The sequence below is a fragment of the Vicia villosa genome, unplaced genomic scaffold (assembly GCF_029867415.1).
Source record: "Vicia villosa cultivar HV-30 ecotype Madison, WI unplaced genomic scaffold, Vvil1.0 ctg.000262F_1_1_1, whole genome shotgun sequence".
Taxonomy (NCBI): Eukaryota; Viridiplantae; Streptophyta; class Magnoliopsida; order Fabales; family Fabaceae; genus Vicia; species Vicia villosa.
The window spans coordinates 168,138-191,510 of record NW_026705111.1 but is presented as its reverse complement, the minus strand read 5'-3'; the positions used below and the strand labels follow the sequence as shown (position 1 = coordinate 191,510).

The following is a 23,373-nucleotide window of genomic DNA, read 5'->3' as shown; positions in this document are numbered from 1 at the left end:
GTTTCTCAATGGAGTAGTGGGGTACTCAATTGAATAGTGCAATTCCCTCAAATAACGGGTACAAAAGCTTATTGACAACAAGTGCTTGACTTTTAAGGAAGATGGCCTCATATGGTTGATAACACCTGACCCTGATAAGAACAAAGATCTCAGAAAGCTTCTCCTAAAGTTGTTGGATCAACAAGGAAGCCCGTCTCTAGGATCATTAGGCTTTTTGTTTTCAGTTGTAATTTCTTTTTTGCTAAAGAAGTCATATGGCAACCTCCCTTTTTTATTTGGTTCAAATGTAACATTGATGGTGCAACTTTACGCAACCCTGGTATCTCTGCTTGTGTAAAAATTGTTAAAAATTCTATTGGTGATTATGTGGGATGTTTTGCATCGCCTCTTAGTCAGTAAAATGATTTGTTTGCTTAATTCACGAGCATCATCCTGGCCATTGAGCATTGCTATTCATAATAATTAACAGAACATTTAGATATAAACAAACTCTTTAATAGCTACATTAGTTTTCAAGTCTCACATTCTTGTCCTTTGGGAAATTTGAATAGATGGAGGAATAACATGATTGTTGCAAGCCACTTTCGAATTTTGATTTCACATATTTTTAGGAAAGACAATCACTATGCTGACAAACTTGCTTCTTTAGGTTTAGCTCTCCTAGGGTGTGTTTGGTTCGAGGTAAAGCGAGGGGAGGGGAGGGGAAGGGAGGGAATATTTAAAATGAAATGTGTTTGGTTCAATTTTTAGGAGGGGAGAGGAGGGGAGGGGAGGGGAGCAAAATCCCTCCAAATGACACTTTTTGCGTTCCCCCGAATCGGGGGGATTCGGAGGGGAGGGGAGGGGATCTGAGTTTTAATATTAATTAAATTAATATATTTACTAAAATATCCTCAATTTTATTTTATTATTTTAAAAATATTATTTTCTTTCATGTTCCTACTTTTCTTTTTGTAATTTTTTCTCTATTGCTTCCAAATCTTTCATCAACTTATTATAATTATTTTTCACCTTCAAATTATTTTTTATTTTTTTTATTTAATAAAAATTATAATTACTATAGTTTTTTGTTTTTTATTATAATTTATTTTATGTATTCAGGAGTTGTTATCAACGCATAGTTTATTTTGTGTCGAGAGTTATAATACGAATCAAGTACACTCAATTTTTTTAATATTATGCTATAAGTTATGACTTTTTAATCACTCAGTTATACAAATATTATTTCCAAGAAAATATTTATGAAATTTTTACAATTGAATATCATATCACTTATATAAAATTACAAGGATAAAATTGTAAATTATTATTAAAATCCCTCCCCTCCTCTCGTGAACCAAACATATTTTTAAACGAAATCCCTTCCCTTCCCTCCCCTCCCCTCCCCTCCCCTCGTTTGAACCAAACATATATATAATTACAAAAAATCCCTCCCCTCCCCTCCCCTTCCCTCCATTAAAATCCCTCCCCTCCCCTCCCCTCCCCTCCCCCTCATTTGAACCAAACAGACCCCTAGATTATACTTTATGGAACCTTGCTCTTTTGATTATTAGAAAAGAGTTAGTTAGAAACAAGTTACATTTACTTAACTTAAGATTTTTCCTAAGGGTTCGTTTAGTTGGGGGGTTTTGGAGGGGAGGGGAGGAAATATTTTAAGTTAAGTATGTTTGGTTCAATTTTTTACGAGGGGAGGGGTGGGGATTGAAGGTAATCATATTCTTTCGTGAAGCGCTTTTTCGTTCCCTCCAAATCAGGGGGATTTAAATGGGAGGGGAGGGAGAGGAGTGATGATAAAATTATTTTTGTTATATTAACAAAATTACCCTCACTTTTTTACTATAATCATAAATGTCTGTAAAAAATTATTATACATTAATTTTTGTCCTCTTATTAGAATTCATCTATTTTTTACGGCGGCTATATTATTTTTATTAATATGACTAACATTTCTTTATTTTTTTTATGTGTGTTATTTTGTTCATTTTCGTTTATAAAAAATTAATTAAAAAATTAATTAATTTATAAATTATTGTGTTGTATTATATATCTATATATAATTGTAGTATATGAGTTATATATCTAGAATTTAATTTTATAAATATTTGATAAGATAAGACGGATAATCAAGATGAAAAAATAGTTCATCTAATCATATATCATATAATGATTGTATGAAATTTATTAATATTTTATTTGTGTTTTAATATATTTCAGTGTATTTGAAATATTAAATTTTTTGTGTTAGATTATCTATGATTTTATGAATGGAGTTTTTTTTTTAATATCACTTTGTTTAAATTTTATTTAGCATGATTGTTATAATATTTTAAGGGTTAAAGGTAAATTAGTTTTAAAATCTCTCCTCTCCCCTGATGAACCAAACATTTAAAAATTATCTCTCCCCTTCTCTCCCTCTCTTTTGAATCAAACACACATTTAAGTAAAATACATCTCTCACCTCCTCTCCCCTCTCTTCCCCTCCTCTCCCCTCTATTGAATCAAACGGACCGTAAATCTTGATTTTCTCTTTGTTATTTGGATTTGACCTAGTCCTCCTTTCTTGTTTGTATTTCTTTTCTTTCTTTAATTTAAGAGGCCTTTATAAAATAAAGTTATATTAAACTTATAAATTAGTCTAGCTTGATTTTACAAAATCGATTTGTAAAATAAAAATTATTCATATAAATCCTGATCTAAATGATTAAAAAAATTTATTAGTATTATTAAGATTATACAAATGAATGTTATTTTTTTATTAAATTATTATCTAGTATATTATTAACAATATTTTCGATGATTTAAAAATGATCATTGTTTGTTTGAAAATAAATTATTCTATATCCAATATTCATTCTCATATATTTATGTAATCGAAAATATCTAAAATATTTTATATTTTTAAATTTTATTTAAATTTTTTAATTTATCATCTCTACTTTTATTTAAAACAGAAGCAATGTTTATTTGAAATTTGAAACTTATCATCTCTATTTTATTTGAAATAGAAGCAAAGCTTATTTGAAATGTGCAACACTTAATAAATTTTTAACAATAAAATTATGTTTTGATGAATTTTAAAGTGATTCTACAAAAAGATGATGAGCTAATTCATCTTCTTGTAAGCAAAGTGCACACACAAACTCTTGGGAATTAAGTAAACCTCTTTTCTAAAGTTGAAAACGAGTAGGTAGATGATCGAGGAGCAATCTCCAACCGAAAGAACAAACATTTGAAGGAATAGAAATCTTCCAAATCTTAGAGAACAAATGAGAATAAAAAATAACATACACGCAAAACAATTAATCTTGAATACGCCACTTTAACCCGAAAATCAAGCGGATCCCTCCACCAAATAAACATGTCCTGCTCAAGCGGAGTTGGAAGAATTTCAACCAAAATACACATAAATTCATGATGTTCACCGGCCGCGAATGCATAAGCATGAACAAAATATTAATTTATACAAAATTAATATATTTTTAGATATGTAGAAAAATACTATTTTAAACAACTTGAAAATAATTTTTTTTTTAAACAAAAATCATTTTATTATTAAATAATTTAACATGTGTATCAATATTATAATTCATTTATTATATTATCTATTTAGATTTTTTATAAAGAGTTACAGAGTCTTTTCAAATCATAATAATTTATAAAATAAATAACAAAAAACTGTAATATAAATATTTTTAAATCCAAATAAAAAAAGCCTAAATCATAAACAATCTTTAAAAAGATTTTTTATAAAGAGTTACAGAGTCTTTTCAAATCATAATAATTTATAAAATAAATAACAAAAAACTGTAATATAAATATTTTTAAATCTAAATAAAAAAGCCTAAATCATAAACAATCTTTAAAAAAATCTAAAAAATCAATATAATTTTACAAAATCTTTTAAAATTTTCAAAGAAATTTTCCCCTAAAATAATCTATTAAAATCTCATTCCAATACACTCATAAGAATATAAGATTCAATTCATAACACAATTATAAGATGGATTTTTTTATTTATCCTGGTGTCAAAGTATTACAAAATATTTTTGACTTGGTCCACCAATCAGTGCTGAAACAAGGCCACAAATATAGCTCAAGATACAATTCTCAACAAATTAAACACAATTTAGATATTAACAACACCAGATTCCTTAATACTAAAATCAATATGTACATCATGGTAATTCATTCTCTCATCATACTAACAGTTTAAACATAAGAAGAAGAAAAAAAAGCTTCATTGAAAAAAAGAAAAGAAATTATGGTGTATACTTTGAAGGTGTAACTAAAAATGGGGACATATTATTCTTATATCATCACTTGCTGATAAGCAACTATCTTATACTCTCAGAAAGTAAGCACATAGAAGGACAATGGAACACATTCAATTGACATTCTCTCAGCAAGTGGGTAGGCCTAAAAATGTACTTAAATTGATTCTATAAGAATGTACTAAATATCTAAGCTATAATTCCCTTTCCTTTAAACTTGTCCTTGAGGATACCTTTTGGTGATTTTGATAAATCGAATACATCTCCTGCAATGTGTTTCTTTCGCATCGGTAAACCAATATCAGCAGCATTACCAATTGGACCCGACCAAGCTTGGAATGGTTCCTTTGAATAAGTATATGCGGTTGAAATGAAAGATGCATCTGCAGGTATAGTTTCTGGATCAATACGATGCGAAGATCCCAAAGGAACACCTAGTGTTGCATCTTGATGTGGTGGAGGAAACTTTTCACTCTTGCTCTTGGCATTTGCGTGAGTGATTAGACGTCTTCTCTGTTACACATTAAATCATAGAAACGAATGTAATCGACTTTACTTTTAAGTCACAATATCATAATGTTGCAGATTTTTCCATTCTTTAAGCATTCTTAAATAATCTCAAAGCATAGGCATTAAGCAAGTGTCTAAACTAAAGCATCATTCATGTGCTAGTGATTATAAATATTAATAATTTGTTTGCACATACATCAATATTGGATTGAAGCTCGGCATTGGCTTCGGGAGCATGAAAAGCTTTCGCAGCACGATCACGAGTACGATGCTTCTTTGAACCATCAACCCGAGTTTTGTTTGCAGCTCTTTGTCTGAACATATATGGAACAAAAAGTATCTTAGTGATGATAAAACGTGCAGAAAGGAAGCTTATTTAAATAAATTCAAATACTTCCAATATGCAGAATGGAAACTTAAGAGCAGAAATACCTCCTCATTTCATCATCCCGTCTTTTAGCATCCATTTCTTTGCTTGGGGGGTATTTTGGAAGACTAGAAGGATCACAAGCATAAGGTTCTGTCATAAAGAACTGCAAAATGTAGGAGCAGACAAGCAAAGTAGATGTAACTCAACAAGAATAACACCTGAATCATATTCAACATAGTTACATTTTATAAATTCATACATGGCTAGGCCAGTAGTATTGCGTTGATTTTGGACTGTCTACATTTGGTAAAGCGAGGATAATTGCAAAGAATACAGAAAGAATAGAGAAGATGAAGAAAGAGAGAATGACGGTTTCTGGTATTGAATGGTTATTCAGTTACAAAGCTAGAAATTTTCAAAAAGCCCACCTCACTTCTTAAAGCATCTGAGGCAGTTTTCCGTTCTACAGGATCAATTGCAAGAAGATTATCGATAAGGGGTAGAGCAGATGGCGGAAAACCTTTGAATGTCTCTCTTATGCATCTCTTGTACGGCTCTCGAGGTTTAAACAAGGTAGCATTGGGCAACTTTGACCTCTTCCAGTATTCATCAGAAGGTGAACCACATAGTTTGTATATCTTATGTAGTTGCTCCACCTATGCAAGTAAGGAGTTAGAAAAATCAGTTGTGATTTCAAAGAACTTATTTTTAGTATAGGAATTTAAAATTCTTAGACTATGCATGAGATAGAATATAATTAAACATTCAATCTAGTATACAAGTAAACATACAATCTAGTATGCAACTTAAAAAGGAAAATATAGTAGTAAAATTATAATGATTGCGTACAATTTTTTTATATTTTTTTGGAATCAATTAGGTGTATATTGTGGCAGCACAATTTGGTAATTATTGAGATATGTAAGTTAGAAAAGGCCAACAAAATGAGATATGTAAGATGTTTGTCACCTCTGTACGACCAGGCATAATTGGTTTCCCAGCCAATAACTCTCCTAAAATGCATCCGGCGCTCCAAAGGTCTACGCCGACACCATAACTTGTAGCACCGAGAAGCAACTCTGGAGGCCGATACCAAAGTGTAACTACTCGACTAGTCATGGGATGCCTATGGTTTGGATCAAAAAAGGATGCCAACCCAAAGTCAGCAATCTTTAGTATTCCTTCATTATCAACAAGAAGATTTGATCCTTTAATATCACGGTGAAGTACATGTCGGTTATGACAATGCTCAAGTCCCGATAGCAGCTGATTCATGTAACATTTTATCTGCAATTGAAGGCGCAATTTTTGTGAAACATCAAATTCTACTGCTTGAAAAGAAAGTGTACCAAATACCAAAGAAAAAGAACAAGCAATTATGAAATCATCTAGTCAAACCTGGTCTAACCTGAGGCTCTGTAAACCTGATGTCCGGGCTTGCAGCAAGTCCAGCTAAATCATGCTCCATGTAATCAAACACCAAATACAAACTACAAGTCATCCTTGATGTAACTAAACCATGCAGCTTAATAACATTTGGATGATCCAACCTTCGCAGAATAAGAATCTCTCTAGCCATGAACTTAACGCTCTCAGGTTCCAAATTGTCAAAACGAACCTTCTTGAGAGCAACAATTTTACCAGTCAATGAGTCTTTAGCTTTGTACACATTACTATACGTTCCTTGCCCAATCTAAAGTAAAAGCAACATTAAGAGACAAGAATCATATTCAAAACTTAAATGCAAGATTCTACACCACAGAAGTTCCTCTAAGGCTCAAACTCAAGGCTCAAACTCAAGAACAACAACAACAACAACAACAACAACAACAACAACAAAAAAAAGCCCTATCTCACTAAGTGGAGTCGACTACATGAATCAACTTTTGCCATAATGTTCTATCCAGTACCATGTTTCTATCCAAATCATTAACCCTAAGATCTTTCGTAATAACTTCTCATATGGTTTTTCTAGGTCTTCTTCTACCTCTAATTGTTTGACTCCTCTCCATCTAATCTACTCTCCTTACCACAAAATCTACAAGCCTTCTCTCTACATGCTCAAATCACCTAAGTGTATTTTCCACCATCTTTTCTACCTATGAAACACGGACATTGGAAACATGACACCAACAGTGACAGTCGACACCAGTAATAATTTGAAAAAATTGAATAAATTAAACATAATCACAAGTGTCGGTGTCAGTTTGAGACACAGACTCTGACACGGTGTCAGTGCTACTATAGTGTTACCCCAACACTCTCTCTAAACTTAAATACTGCAGCAAAAAAAAAAAACTACAGGAATTCAACTCGATTCAATTCTACAACAAATTACAAACAGATCAATAATCCATGATTCATAATGAATTTTACTTTTAACAACACATTTCCACATCTTAATAATCCACACTAATGAACTGCAATTCAAATCACATTCCAGATAAAGCATGATCCATAAATCAAGTAAAGAAACAATAATAATAATAATAATACCAAAACAGAAAAGCACCTTATCAATTTTCTCAAATGTATCCGCCTTTCGCGGAATCCATCCACTAAGAGCTTCCCCACAGACAGCAGTAAGCCAAGGCGGCCATCCAGCAGCAACCTGTTCCCCAAGTAAATGCTTCGGCGGATTACTCAGCCTCGGATTCGCCTTCGATCTTCTACTCTCGCCTCGAGTCGCCACCTGAACCCTATCACCACCACCACCATTATCAACCTCATCAACCTTCCTGTTACTCTCACCACCCAAACCCTTCTTCTCCGATGTAACTGCTTGACGACCAATCACACATCCCATTTCTCAAATCTACACTTCATCATCACCCTTAAACATCGTAACTAATCCACAATTACCGAAAATAATCACCGCATTAATTACTTAATCAATCATAAACATCAATGCAACTTTACTTACTAACCTTAAAAAACGATCCGAAATCTAAATCGAAATTGAAATGAAAAGCAAGTAGAAGGTTTGAATAGAGAGTGAGAGAGTGAGTTGGTATGAAGAATGGAGGAGAGTGAAAAGAGAGTGGTTGTTTGGAAATAAGGTGTGAGACAAGAAGAAAAAGAGGACTTACAACTCTCAAAATCAATTTCACAAATTACAATACAAAACTACTTGTTGTTGCTGCCTAAATTGATTGGTATTTGTAACGTAACGTAACTACTAAGGTAGCGACAATATATACGTAATTCATAATCTTTATATTCATTTTTATTACACTAGTAACAATATTTGTCCTTGAGTTAGTTACGTAGAAATATCTGTCTAATATTTGTATTAGTTGATAGTTGTGTAGAAATATCAGATATATTAATAATTGTTTAAAATCATCGGATTAAGATAGAGAACGAAATTTAAAAGGGAGTTTTTTTTTATTGTTCATTATAATTATTTTCAACTTGGGAGATTAGTATTAATGTATTTATTGAAAAATTCCATGTATTAGTATTTTGATTTATCATGAAAGATGGTAAAATGAGTAAAAAAGAAAAGTGTATGGAAGACAAGTTCAATTGTGTGTGAAGGCAAATAAGCGTGATGTAGGCTAATGTTGTGTGTTACGAGACAACTGACAACCCAACCCATGTGATCATCATACCATCTTTTTTTTGGTGAATGCTTGCCATAGCTAATTAATGATACCATCTTCTAGTACTCTTTTGTTTAAAATTTTTTATTTGTTAAACATATTACTAACAAACCCATACATGCACGGGTTCTAGTATGAGATTCGCATTTGTTTCAGATGTATATTTTTCATTAAAAAAAAAGAAATTTTCATATTGGAAGAAAAGAAATTTATTAAAATTTTATTGCATTTATTTTTTCTTTGCCAAATAATAATTATCATCCATAAAATTATTAACAAAATAATTGCATTCAATAAAATTTGACTATAAATAATAGTCGTATGTTACAATTGAATAATTGAATAAGTAATACACACAATTTAAAAAATATTAATTCGAGATGTAGTTATTGAACGAGTGTAACTCGTGGTGTAACTCTTCGGGTGTAATTTGATCCCACCTCAAATATATATATATATATATATATATATATATATATATATATATATATATATATATATATATATATATATATATATATATATATATATATATATATATATATATATATATATATATATATATTTCATCTATTTAGATTGATAACATATATTTGTGAAATGACATCAATAACAAATAATTTTTCTAATATCTATTTGTGCAAACATTATTTTAATAGTATAAACTTCATTAATGACATATATTAATATAATAATATTTTAAATTATATAAATTAAAGTTAATGATAAATGACACACATTTTTGTATTTTATCCAATAAACCATCTTTTCAAGTATATTTTTAAATTCATTTTAATTAAAATATTTTTTTAAACTAAAAATATTATTATTTTCTTAAAAAATATTGTATCTTAAAATAAAAATTATTTCAAATTATATTTCTTCGTTATTAATATTCAATTACTAAAGTTAATTTTTAAAAGTTAAATAATATTTTAAATGTAAATTAACAATCTTTTAAAATGATCATAATAATATTTTTATCAAAAAATAATTTATTGGAATATTTTGATTAATAATTTATTAATAATAATAATAATGTAATAAAAAGTGAAAGGTGAAAAGTGAAAAGTGAAAAGTGAAAAGTGAGTTGGAAAGTGAAAAGTGAGAAAGTGAAAAGTGAAAAGTGAGTTGGAAAGTAAAAAGTGAGAAAATGAAAAGTGAAAAGTGAGTTGGAAAGTGAAAAGTGAGAAAGTGAAAAGTGAAAAGTGAGTTGGAAAGTAAAAAGTGAGAAAATGAAAAGTGAAAAGTGAGTTGGAAAGTGAAAAGTGAGTTGGAAAAAACCAACAAAAAGACATTTTTTGCCCTCAAATTTATAATTTAGACTAAGATAACGAAAGGGTATTTTTGTGATTTTCATAACAACAAATTTTCTTATATTATAAATAGATAATTTTTCTAATATTTATTTGTGCAAACATTATTTTAATAGTATAAACTTCATTAATGACATATATTAATATAATAATATTTTGAATTATATAAATTAAAGTTAATGATAAGTGACACACATTTTTATATTTTATCCAATAACACATCTTTTCAAATATATTTTTAAATTCATTTTAATAAAAATATTTTTTTAAACTAAAAATATTATTATTTTCTTAAAAAATATTGTATCTTAAAATAAAAATTATTTCTAATTATATTTTTTCGTTATTAATATTCAATTACTAAAGTTAATTTTTAAAAGTTAAATAATATTTTAAATGTAAATTAACAATCTTTTAAAATGATCATAATAATATTTTTATCAAAAAATAATTTATTGAAATATTTTGATTAATAATTTATTATTAATAATAATAATAATGTAATAAAAAGTGAAAGGTGAAAAGTGAAAAGTGAAAAGTGAGTTGGAAAGTGAAAAGTGAGAAAGTGAAAAGTGAAAAGTGAGTTGGAAAGTGAAAAGTGAGTTGGAAAAAACCAACAAAAAGACATTTTTTGCCCTCAAATTTATAATTTAGACTAAGATAACGAAAGAGTATTTTTGTGATTTTCATACTTAATTATGACACTGTGGAATTGAGATTATACAAAGTTACTGTGCCAGCTGTTCTAGGCAGTTAGTTTTTTTTAAATATATTTTTAAAATAATTTAAATTTTTTAATTGTTTCAGTTTTAAGAAAATAACTTTTTTTAATTTAAAAATTGATTTATATAAAACAATTTATAAAATATTTAAAAAATTTAAACTCATTTTTCATAAATTAAAATATTAGTTATGATATACTATTATAAAATTATATAAAATTATAACATAGTTGAAATCACAATTTTTATAAAATGATATGTCTTAAAAATGATTTTTATAAAAAAATTATTTAAAATAATTTTAAATTTAAGCTATTTTTTAAAATTTTAATATTAAAAAATTATAGTAAAAGAATGATATATTTAAAATAATATTTTAAAAAAATTATTTAAATTAACTTTTTTATAAAAAATTATTTATAATTTTTTTAAACAAAATTATATAACATTATAAAAATTATTTTTTACAAAAATTTTAAAAAGCAGATCCTTAATCATTTCCAGTTTTGGAATTACGAATACATGTGTAAAACTGATTTAACATTGATGTTTTTTTTTGAAGTTGTAATATGAAGAACCAACTATCTCAAATATTGTTGGTATTATTGGACTCTCTTTTTAAGTGGAGAAAGATTTACACATGGTTAATTTTTTTCTCACTTATATTGAGTGGAGTGATTCATTCTAAAGAGTGAGAAAAAGAGGAAAAAAAATCAAAGAAAAAAAGTGAACAAACTCATTCTTATTTTTCTTAAGCGAGTTTGAGAAACATAGTGATTTATTCATTAACTGTTGGATCAAGTTAATTTTTGGATATAAGGTTTATGAGCCATAGTGCTACACTTTCATCTTTCGAATCGTTAAATCAAGATTTGATCATAGAGATACCGCGTTCACACTACACCAAGTTTTTCGAGGATTTTTTGTCTTCTCATTCTCATATATTTTTGAATTTTTGAGTTGTCAAGACAAAATTAGGATACTACATGAAGCAAACAATTACATCCAGATACAGCAAGTGAGTTTGGCCTTGAGAGTTTCAATCTAGAGACCTCACACAAAGGTGTGCCGATGTTGGAGGGAAGAATGTCGGGAATGGGAAGCTTACGTCCAATTGGAAAGGACCATACATGAATAGAGCTAGTACTGAGAACGAAGCAAACACCCTAAAAACCCTTACCGGAGAACCAATCCCTAAGATGTGGAACACAATCAAGCTCAAAAGGTACTTTAACTGAATACCATACAAGTTTCCCATGTATGAAGTTATTGTTTATTATCTGATGTAATGCTTTGAGATAAATGATACAATGGCCTTTTGTTGAACATATATATGATTGTCTCCTATGAAAAAGCGGGATCAAAGACAATTTTGACACACAAATCCATAGTTGGTACACCCCATATTAGTAGTTAGCTAATATAGAGTGTAAGCAGTGAAGTCTAGGATATGTCAACCTCAAATCGGGTATTTACTTGGGGTAGGGAAAAGGAACCGACCTTTGGCCGAACATGGTCCCCATAAATATCAAAACACACTCATATCCCCCAATGCAATGTCAATGAATGTTGAAATAAAATCATGAAAGATAAAACAATGAAACAAAATCGTGGGCGAAAAAATCATGAAAGGAAAAATGATGAAATAAATCTTTGAACGACTAAATGATGAAACAAAATGATACAAGACAAAATAAAATCAATGCAAAACACTTAACTGAAGAGAAGGATAAATCATTGCAAAACCATAACTTGTTCTATATAAATTTGTTACAAGTGCCATAAACTGTAGTAAACTATAAAGTCTCATCATAAAAGCTACAAAGCTTCCTCCTCCTGGACAACAACTATCATCACGTCCACGACTACCTTAACCTTCTACCAAGTTATCCTTTCTGGCCTTCACTTTTTGCTTCTCTTCTTCCACCTTCTTCTTCTCCTTCTCCACCTTTTGCTTCTCCTCTTCCAAGGAACCATTAACTTTAGATACCCGAGAGATCAATGTTGACTTAGTCGCTTTGATGTTGCTTAATGAATTCCTCATGTCTCTGAGAGTCTTCTCTTTCTTATTAAGGGATGCCTCCAGAGCAGTAATTTGTAAATCAAGGTCAGAGGAGCACCGTGAGTATCCACGTTCTTTTAGAAATCGTCAAAAAAAATTGGAAGTTGGTTCCGCTCGTAGGCAACAAGGTTGTGACGACCCTTTCAATGCTCCTTCTACTTCTAAGTATTTCCAAGAGCTATAATCTCACTCGGACATGTGCCATCATAGACAACGTGGTAACACCCCATTGCATATGATAAGTCATACCTGTCACCATCTCTAACTTAGTCGTGTCGGTGAGGTTCTAGACATAGGTATAGACCCCATCGGCGATGCAAGATCCTACCTCCTAGGAAGTGCGAGGCCTCGGGGACAAGAAGACTTGTGGAAACTTGAAAGGAGGAATAGATGCTCCTTTGCCTACTAGGACAACTCATCTGTATGCAAGTCCCGGTGATTTTGGATTTTTTAGGCAATGGGCTCTCCTTGAGATTTGTCCTTATCCAAATCCATTTTCTCCTTCTCCCGGACATTAGGGAGAGGTCAATTTTTCATGTTCTTACTCCGCCTATCAAAAAGGGAATGTCATTGTTCAGTCGCATTTATTGGCCCCCAAACAAAGCCTCATTTTCTACCAAGGTTGTGTCAATAGTCGCACATGTTTGGAGCGAAGTTGGAGTTAGAACATGGGGTATGATCACCTTAGCCTTAACTAAAGTCTTTCTCATTTTGAAAAGATTCTTAATGGACACCATGCTATCTGCAAAATAGGACAAAGATAGTCAACATAATATTACGGGACTAATAAAGGAAAACATAAAGATAAATCATCTCCTTACCAAACATAGTTTTCTCTCTAGAGTGGTGATAACACCCACAACTGTCTATGTATTAATGAAGTGCTTCTTCTGCTAGATAGGTGGTTCCTATGAAGAGACAACCCCATCTTCATAAATCAAGTTCTCCATAAAGGCTACCAGGCCTTCCTTCAATGTTTCCTTCTCTGAGGTAACAAAATCGGGTGAGTAAGCGCAGAACCTCAATTCTCAATTGAAGTCTTTCCGGAACCCAACATTTAAATATTAATTCCTTGCACTTCATTGGGTCAAATCCTGAGGTGACGATTAAGGGAGCCTTCCCTTTTGGAACCTCGTAGAAGAGAGAATGAGCCTTTGGGATTGCACAATTGTTCAATTTCACTAGAAGTGTTATTGAATAAATTTCAATATGAGTAAGATTCTAATATCAAAGTCTTCATGCTTAATCCATACTAAGACAAAAATGAACTACCAATTTTAACAAAACCTACTACTTGTGAAACAAATTTCTACCAACAACAAGATAAATTTTATCAACATGCAATTCTAGAAAGCAATAGAAAGAACCTAATCATGCAATCAACTTCAAAATTAAAAGTGAGTGAGAGAGAGAGATAAGACAGTACACCTGGATTTATAGTCGTTTGACATGCTATGTAACATCTGAAACCCTGAAACTTATATCTAAAGGATTACTCGACAATTTAAGATGCTGTCATACCCTAATTTTTACCCCAAAGATCCCATCTCATTTGCATCTATACATTGCATCAAGATCACAAGCTTGGTACCCTCTTATCTCAGACTCTCTTGTGGGTCTCATCACTTGGGCATTACCAAGCACCCTTTTGTATCTTTTGTTTGTTTTGATTTATTGTTTTTGTTTACTAACATCTAATAAAAATATCAAAAATATGCCTTGTTTTTTTCATTTTTATTGCAAGCTAGTTTTTTGATCAGAGACATCCATCATGGTTCCTTAGTTAGGATTTGAAGGTTCTCAAAGTCAAAGCATGATCATCAGTGATTCTAAAAGGCTTATGCATCAAATATTGACCTATAATATTATGTTATATCATTCTCAAGCATCATTCATCATCAATTGATCAAATATTGCTCATGTGTTGGTTACTTCTTTGTCAAGAAAAGTCAAAGATTCATGTGTTTATTTCCATACCCTCATCATCAAGTAACCTCAAGTGAGGCCAAGTTCAATCTTAATTCATTCAAGTAGACATTATTTTGAGTTCATATATGCATCATAGTGCCATGAATTACAAGAAAATGTCAAAAGATTCAAGTTTGATCAAAGTGGTTTGACCTATAAAAGTAAACTTTTCAAGTTTATAGTCAAAAGAGTGTAATTCCTTCATTTTTCAACATCTTTGAATACTTCTTTGGGAAAATGACTCTTTTTGTCATTCTATAGAACTTTTCTTTGCATGACAAGAGCTAATTATGGTTGAAGGACTATCAAAAGTTTTAAGACATTATAGGTCATTTTGTGGATTTAAGTATTTTTGTCCAACTTCTCTTAATCATAACTTGCTTAATTTTTATCATTTGAGTCTCGTTATTTTTGCATAATACTCTTCATGATACCCTCTACAAGTTCTGTTCAAGGATCAAGAGCTAAAAATGCTTGGAAGGTCATGGAATTCATTGAAACATTACAGGTCATCTTAAGGCATTTGTACATGGAATTTTTTCTAAGTGTCAAGCCAGATTTTTCTACCAACTTCAACAGGCCATAACTTTTTGCTCAAACATCCAAATCAACACTTTCTAAGCACATTTTGATCTTTGTTATGATGTCTACCAATTGCAAAAAGAATGGGATCCAAAAGCCTCTTATGCATTATGCCCCATTAATTTGAAAATGGTTACTTGAAACTGAAGTTTTCACTTGGATTAGATTTTTGAATCTTTCTTATTCCAATTAAAGTGAAAATTAAGGATCATTTTCACTCCTCATCAAGTCTATCAAGTTTCCAGAAGTTATTTAGCACCCAAAACGCAAGTTTGGAGTGAGTTTTAAGAAAATGCATGTCACACTTTGTGCACCATGAGGGTGTGCACGAGCTCATTCATTTTTGATCATTTCTCACCTTCTCAACATTGCATCACCTTCTCCTATAAATAGAGATCTCATTCACATAATTTTTCAAACTCTATCTCAAAGCTTATTTTCTCCAACTTCGGTTTCATACTTTCAAAGCTCCCGGTTCTAATTTATTGAGTCCTTAAGCTTCCTTGATCTTCAATGAGGCTAATCCAACAAGAATCAAGTTGAATCATGCACTGAAGTTCTCTCACCAAGTCCGTTTTCAGAAGCAAATCACCACACTTCGTTCAGGTAGATGCAAACACCAATTTGCTTCAAATAAAATGCTATGATGTAGTCATTGGCTTGATGAAGCTCATGCTTCTTTTAGATGACTTTTCATGTTGATTTGAGCTTTTAATTTTCAAAATTTTTTTGTTTATCTTCTAGTTTTCTTCAAATTGCACTTTGCTCAGTTAATATAAATTGCAATGATTGACATGGTTTGAATGACAATGAGAAGACGAGTACAATTAGGGGTGGCAAAACGGGCCGCCCGCCCCGCCTTAAGCCCGCCAAAAAATGAGCGGGGCAGGCATGTCCGCAAAGTGAAATGGGCATAAAAATCATGTCCGCCCCGCCAAAATGGCGGGTTAGCGGGCGACGGGCTTGCCCGCCTATTTTTATTTCTATTTTTTTTTCATTTTTTTAATAGATTAATAGTTTTTTTTACCTTTTAATTAAATTTTTCACTTATTTTTTAAAACAATTTTTTATAAAAGCAACTTTTTAACAAATTTTAGTTAAAAAAATATCACATATATTTACAAATAAATATATAAAATAAACCATCAAGAATTAGAATTACTAAAATTAACTAAAAAAGAGGGAATTTTGAAGGAGATGCGGGCTTTGGCGTTGGCGCGCCGGGCTATGGCAGGCGGCGGGTTTTGGCGGGGCGGGCCTAAAATCCCAACCCAACCCGCCATTTTTGGCGGGTGCGCGGGCCGGCCCGACGGGCCACGACCCGTTTTGCCACCCCTAAGTACAATGGTATCAGTCTGAGCTTCCACAGTTACCATTTGAGAATCATGATTTTCTGCAGATTTTTTGTGCTAGAAAGATGATGATGTGTCATCATCACCTAATGATGCAACACCATTTGTTTTAATTTTACTGGCTGCTTTTAAATCTGATCAGGTGTTTTATTCTCACTAAATTCCATGGTGTTTAGCGTGCGGGAACCCTCTGATCAGATTACTGTAATAGTCAACTCTTGATCCAGCACTCCACATTATTTCCAGTTTATTTAATTTCTTTTTAATTTGTTTTTATTTGTTTTATCTCCAAAAATCAATATCTCTCATTTTTATTCCAAAAAAATACCAAAAAATTCACAAAAATATGTTGAATTATTTTGCTTTTGATGAATATTTTTTCACATTTGTATTTTGTCATTTGGTATTTTTAATGATTTTCTTTAATTCTCTTGAGTTTTAAATAGTTTAAAATAGTTTTTCTTCATTTTAAAATTCTGAAAAAATTATTATATTATCCAATGATGGTCTCTGGCCTATGGTAATTTTTGTTTGATTTTTGCTTAATGATTTGATATACTTTGCTATTTTCATCTTTATTTTCATTTTAAAAATCTTTTCTATGCATTTAATTGCATTTTAATTATTTTTATGCTTGACATTGTTGTTTGCCTTGGATATTGATCATATCTTGATCCAATTTGGTCTCTCTTTTCATCTCCCTCTTCTTTTTTCTTTTTGATCAATTGGATGATTGATGATTCATCTGGTTCAATTAGGTCTGGACTAGTATCTGATGAACTTTCACCAATTCAAATCTACTTTTCACTTGATCAAAGGATCATGTGAAGTACTTTGGGTTGATGATAAGTTTGTCCCAAGGTATTAAGAAGGATTTGGTTGATGTAATGATCTTATCTCCTTGACTTAGTCTCGATCACATTTGTTTTGACTTGTGCTATTTGTTTTAGGAGAATGATATATATATCATTTTTCTAACAAATATGGTACATAACTTTTGTTGACCGGCTTCATAGATGTTACTTCTATATAAGTACATCTACAATTGCTTAACATAGCACTAAATTTGTCCCGAATCGAATTATTGACTCTAATATTAACAATTAACCATATTATTGTGCTAACTTTCACTTTATGCACTTTAATTATTTCTTTTAATTTATGCCATTTATCTTTAGCATTAAATTTGATACTATTTGTTTATGTTTATGTTATTTTCCTTTTGTCCACTTGGGCATTTTATTTCTTTCTTGTCTTGTCTTAAAAACATTAATAAAGGAAAAACCCTAAAAAAAAAAAAACTTAACAGGTATTTTGACTATGGCTACTATCCTTTGCTTAAGGAATTGGAACAAGGCCTAAAACCTTGACTTGGAGTCTTTCATCTGATACTAATGTATCTAAGGCTTGGAATTCTATCTGTTAGTTGTTTGGTTTGTCTGGTTGTTTTATATGTGTGCAGGTGTTATGTTGGTTTGAAACTTTGAAAGTTCATCTCACTACTACAAAACGCGTAAGCAACAACGCCATGGTCACCACGGTTCTTCACTATGCCGTGGTGATATCTCAAAAATAAGGTGCTACCATATTATTTTTATTTTTGATTAAAAATTAATTGTATATAACAACGGTTGAGCAGCCAACTGTGATAAAACAATCAAGCTTTCATGGGTTCGAACCTCAACGCAATTATATATATTATTCCTTTAATATTAAGACGCGTCTTTTTTATTTATTTATTTTATAAAAAAAAACTTAAAGGGATATAACTACGGTCGGTACGTTCCACCATTGTGATATATTTATAATAAATAAATATTTATTAATACGGTTGGTAGATAACTGTTGTGAAATAATTTACCCATATATAAGCGAATTAACTCTCACTTATTGAAAGTAGCGTCTTTTCCTTCACAGTGAAACCCTAGCATCCATTTTTTTTCTTCTTCTTCACCATTAGTCGTGAATCTTGTGCTTCATACGTTAAAGTATTCTTCTTCTTACATCTTATTCTTAGATAGTGCTGTATTATTTCGTTTGTTGCATGTTATTTTTGTTGATTAATTATTTTCCTTTTTTCAGATTCGTCTTCACTACCTTAAATAAGACCATACTTTGGCTATGATACATATTGTTTGTATAGTTACGGAAAAAAGTACAAAAAGCATGAAGCTATGATGGAAACTTCATCCAGCTTTTACTTCTTCTTCATAGCTTCACAAACAAGATGTTTTTCATACTTTGTTGACAAATAAGTTTGCGTTTTCACATGTTAATAACTTTCATGGTTATTGTAGGACTCAACAAGAACGACACATTTTAGTTAATGAAGAAACAACAGCGACAACAAACTTCATCTATTTTGAGATACAATGAGAAGAAATATAAGAAGTATGAAGCTGTTGTGTAAACTTCTTCCTCCTTATATTTCTTTTTCATTGCTTCACAAACTAGATGAACTTCAGAATTGATTCTTGTTCCACGATTAGTTTCAATAAAAGGTGCATCCTGGAAATTTATAATATCTGGTTCTGTTGTATGATGTTGTTTGAGTTTATTATATTCTATGTAGATTGTTTGTTTCACTAACCTTCACTTAAAATACATTCATTTAAATTGACATAGATAATATAATCTGAAAATTAAATTGTATTTGAAAACCAAGTACCTATGTGTTTCGAACCCAGTACCTATGTGTAAGTATCAAAATGGTTTATAAGTATAACCGTTGTGATAAGTATAACAGTTTCGAGACTGTGATAGAAACAACGAACTTACAACCACACCCTATTTAATTACAGTATGACTCGCGTGATGTTACCCCTTTTCCAACCGTTGTGAAAGAGGTCTTCTGTAGTAGTGTATGATACAATTTCATCTTATGGAAATTCATCTGAGAAAAGTTCAAGTTTTATCTGATACATGCTCGATTGGATTGTTATTTTGAACTTATGACTTTTGTTATTCATCTGCTTAAGTGCTCTGGTTCATCTGATATTAAGCTTTGAGGTTAATTCAAAGGAAGAAAATTCTTATGTTAATTTGTTTGACTTCTTCTTGGTTAGATATTTTTATTCCTTAGCTTTTACTTTATGCTTTAGGATAGTCCCTTCATCTCTTACCCATCCTCTTAAATTTCAAAATCTTCTCTCTCTCTCTCTCTCTCTCTCTCTCTCTCTCTCTTCAAAATCTACTTGTTTTTAAACTTAAACTCTTTTGCAATAAACCTTGACTTTGTCAAGTGATCGTCAAATCTTTTCTTGAATACATACTAAGACACTTAAGCATGTCAGAACTCTTTCAAAATTAAGGGAGGAAATGTTCAAGTACCTCTTGCCTAAGGGGCCCACTTGAGATAGTTCTCATAACAAAACACAAACCTCATTCAAACCTTTTGCCATTTGGCTTTTCCTTTTAAAATTTGTTTCTTAAAGATTAGACATGAGTAATAATCATAGTTGAGATGTAATTCTCCTATCCCCATGATATTGATTGATATGGTGCTGATTCTTTCCCACTCGAAAGAGCTAGTGACATACTTGTTGATCTCTATCCAAGTTGGAGCCCTTCTTTCATTGTGATGCAAAGATCCATCGGTTCTCATGCTTATGGTTGATCACTTGAGCTTTCTCCCTTAAGATGACAAAGTGTCTCTTTACTTAAAATCAATCAAAACAAATCATCGTGTTTTCTTTGTGAGTAGAACTACAAATGATTTGACTTCTCTATTTCACTCAAGGGGTATGTAGGCACAAGATGCGACGTCTTGCCGAGCATAAATAAAAACCATAAAAAATGTTCTTTTCTCATCCCATCAATCTTCTACACACAACTATTTATTTTAACACAGATTTTCAAAAAGGTTCCCATGGAGTACCATGAATGTGAGGGGTGCTAATACTTTCCCCTTGCATTACCAACCCCCATATCTTTTTCTCTTTGTTTTATTAGTTTTATTTTAAAACATATTTGGGTTTTATTCATTATTTTTCCATTCCTTTGGAAACAATAAAGATTAGTGACGACTCTTGCTTTATTTCCGAGTTAAGTTAATTAATAGCCCAATCTCAATTTTCCCTCCACGACAGGTGTCACAAACAATAATCCTTCAACATCACACAAACATTTAGAAAACATGCAGCGAAAATATTAACAACATTCAATATTTGTCATCGCATGCTCACCTCCTTTCAGGGTATCATTGCAGCAGAATCATATTAAATTCAAGAATAAAACATAACAACCTTAACTTGATCTTATAAAGACTTAACTTTCATAAAATGGTTCAAATGGAGTTGTAACGTCCAACTCATAACACTTCAAAGCAAATCAACATAAACAATATTAAACATTCAACGAAATAGAGTAAGCAACTTCAAACATAATAAAAATGCCATATTCCCGATGTTACAAAATCAGAGCACTAAACCACTAGGAAAGTGATAAACTAATAGAAATAACTTCAAAAGCTATCTTCCACTTACAACAATAACTTCCAATCCTAATTATCATCAAGATTTCCATGGTGGACATCATCAAAGCAAAGAGGGTGAGAATTCACATCAATGAGAAAAATGGCATAAGCTGCAAGGTAGAATTACAAACATCTACACATGTATCACAATATTCACACAATTTCATTCTCACACCCAAATCCATCAACATATTCAATACAATCACATATTCATCATTTAAATTATGCAATGAGACTCGCAACATCAATTAGACTCATACGCATATGATACCATATTATCAAAAGTTGGTTCACTCAGGAACTGGGTTCGCCCTGCTCGAACGCCGATTCCACCTTACTCGAATTCAGGACAAGTCACCAATCCATCCTGCTCGGATTGCAACTTACCTCTTTCATTAACAATAACAACATAACGAATGCATGTCAAAACACGTCAATGCCACAACCTAATGTTTAAAGTCTCCTCCCGACATTAAACAAACATGCATTGACCCAACGATAATAGTTCTCCCCGCTCGAACTATTATCCCCCAACAAAACAACGATATCACTATTATACAACCACCTCAACATAACAACATCATTAACATCACTGCTCACAACAATCAATGCAACATCATCACCGCATTTGTACATATTCATCATTCATCAATTAAATCATAAACTTGAATAAATTCAGGTTTAATCATCAAGTCACACCAAAACATCATCAAACAATAGCTAACACTAGGCCAACAACTAAAACAAATCTCAAAGAATCGAAACGACAAGCTAATTCCAGTAACTGGGCAAATTACGCCCTTCCTGGTATCATGACGGGTTACCCGTCACTATCATGGCACCCGCCATAGACCTTAAAACATCAACACATCACCTAATGACGAGTAGCTCCACAATTGAGCGTGGGCTCCATGACGGGTTACATGCCATGGCCATGGCCCCCGCCATGGACCTGTAGAATGCAAAATTTGGTTTTCTACTATAGAGTTCAATTCAGAACTCTTATTTTTCATCCCAGGCCCTCACATTGATAAGAAAATATCAGAGAATCAATATATTAATATCACTCAACCTACACCTATAAATTAATACGCATAATAATCGATTATTCACCACTTTTAACAATTTAATCATCATATTCACCACTTTTATCGTACATGAGATATTGGATTTATTTGTTTAAGTTTGTTTCCTACCTTTTTTTTTAAATGATTAAAAAACAATTTTATAATAAAAATGAAATATCTATTTCTATTAGCTTTTGAAGAAAATTATTTTGATAAAAGAATCAAAAAAATAATATTTAGCATCTATAAATAGAATAATTCAAATCAAAATTTTCATGTATAAAGAATGTAAGTAAATTAATTCAAATCACTATAGATTATTCAAATTATTTTTTCTCTTTTATTTAAAAATAAGTATGAACTAGTGTTTGACTAATATTACCTATTGATCTACCTTTTTTGTTTTTTTTTTCATAATGTTGTTTCTTTTCTTAGAGTATTCAACCACTGAGTTAAGAAACTGAGAGATGATTTAAAAAAGGGCCTGTTTAATTTACCTTTAATTTTTTTAATTTTTATTTTAAAAATTTAAAAATGATATTTATAAAAATATTTTTCAAAGTACTACAAGTTTTTTATATTATTATTTTTTTAATTAAAAAACTAATTTTGACATCCTAAAAGATAAATATGCATTATTAAAGATTAAAACATAGTTAAAATTACAATTTTTTTTAAAAATTGTATCTCAAAAATGATTTTTATGAAAAACTATTTGAAATAGTTTCAAAATTAAATACTCTTTTTAAATTTTTAATATCCAAAAAAAATCAATAAAATGATGAATCACCTAAAATAACTATTGAGACCAAATTTTCTTTAAAATTTTTACAAAAAATTTATTTACGAAACTTTTTAATTAATTATTTAAAAAAAAGAAACGAGCCTTAACTTTTTTTTTTTAATTAATTATTTCAGATATGCTCATAAATCATACACTATATATGGATACAAACATCTTTAATTAATAATTTTAGATATGTTCATAATTCATACACTATATAAACACACACATGTCTTGTAATACCAATGTATTGAAACAATATATGAGAGTGATAGCATAAGTAATTAGCT

At 30.8% G+C, this 23,373-nt stretch overlaps 1 protein-coding gene across 2 annotated transcripts; it reads right to left on the bottom strand.

Moving 5' to 3' along the window:
• Nucleotides 1-3,999: 3,999 nt before the first annotated feature.
• LOC131626123 (probable serine/threonine-protein kinase At1g54610) lies at nucleotides 4,000-8,262 on the bottom strand. Of its 2 annotated transcripts, none has more exons than XM_058896946.1 (8): nucleotides 8,079-8,262; nucleotides 7,664-7,966; nucleotides 6,560-6,844; nucleotides 6,121-6,438; nucleotides 5,580-5,807; nucleotides 5,214-5,314; nucleotides 4,978-5,095; nucleotides 4,000-4,784 (listed from the first exon to the last, which is right to left on the bottom strand). In XM_058896946.1, the coding sequence occupies exons 2-8, from the start codon at nucleotides 7,955-7,957 to the stop codon at nucleotides 4,461-4,463; spliced, it is 1,668 nt and encodes a 555-aa protein (XP_058752929.1). In that variant the 5' UTR covers nucleotides 7,958-7,966; nucleotides 8,079-8,262; the 3' UTR covers nucleotides 4,000-4,460. The 2 variants fall into 2 exon arrangements, with proteins under 2 accessions (XP_058752929.1, XP_058752928.1); XM_058896945.1 differs by having other exon boundaries at nucleotides 4,003-4,784; nucleotides 7,664-7,998.
• Between the last annotated feature and the right edge of the window lie 15,111 nt (nucleotides 8,263-23,373).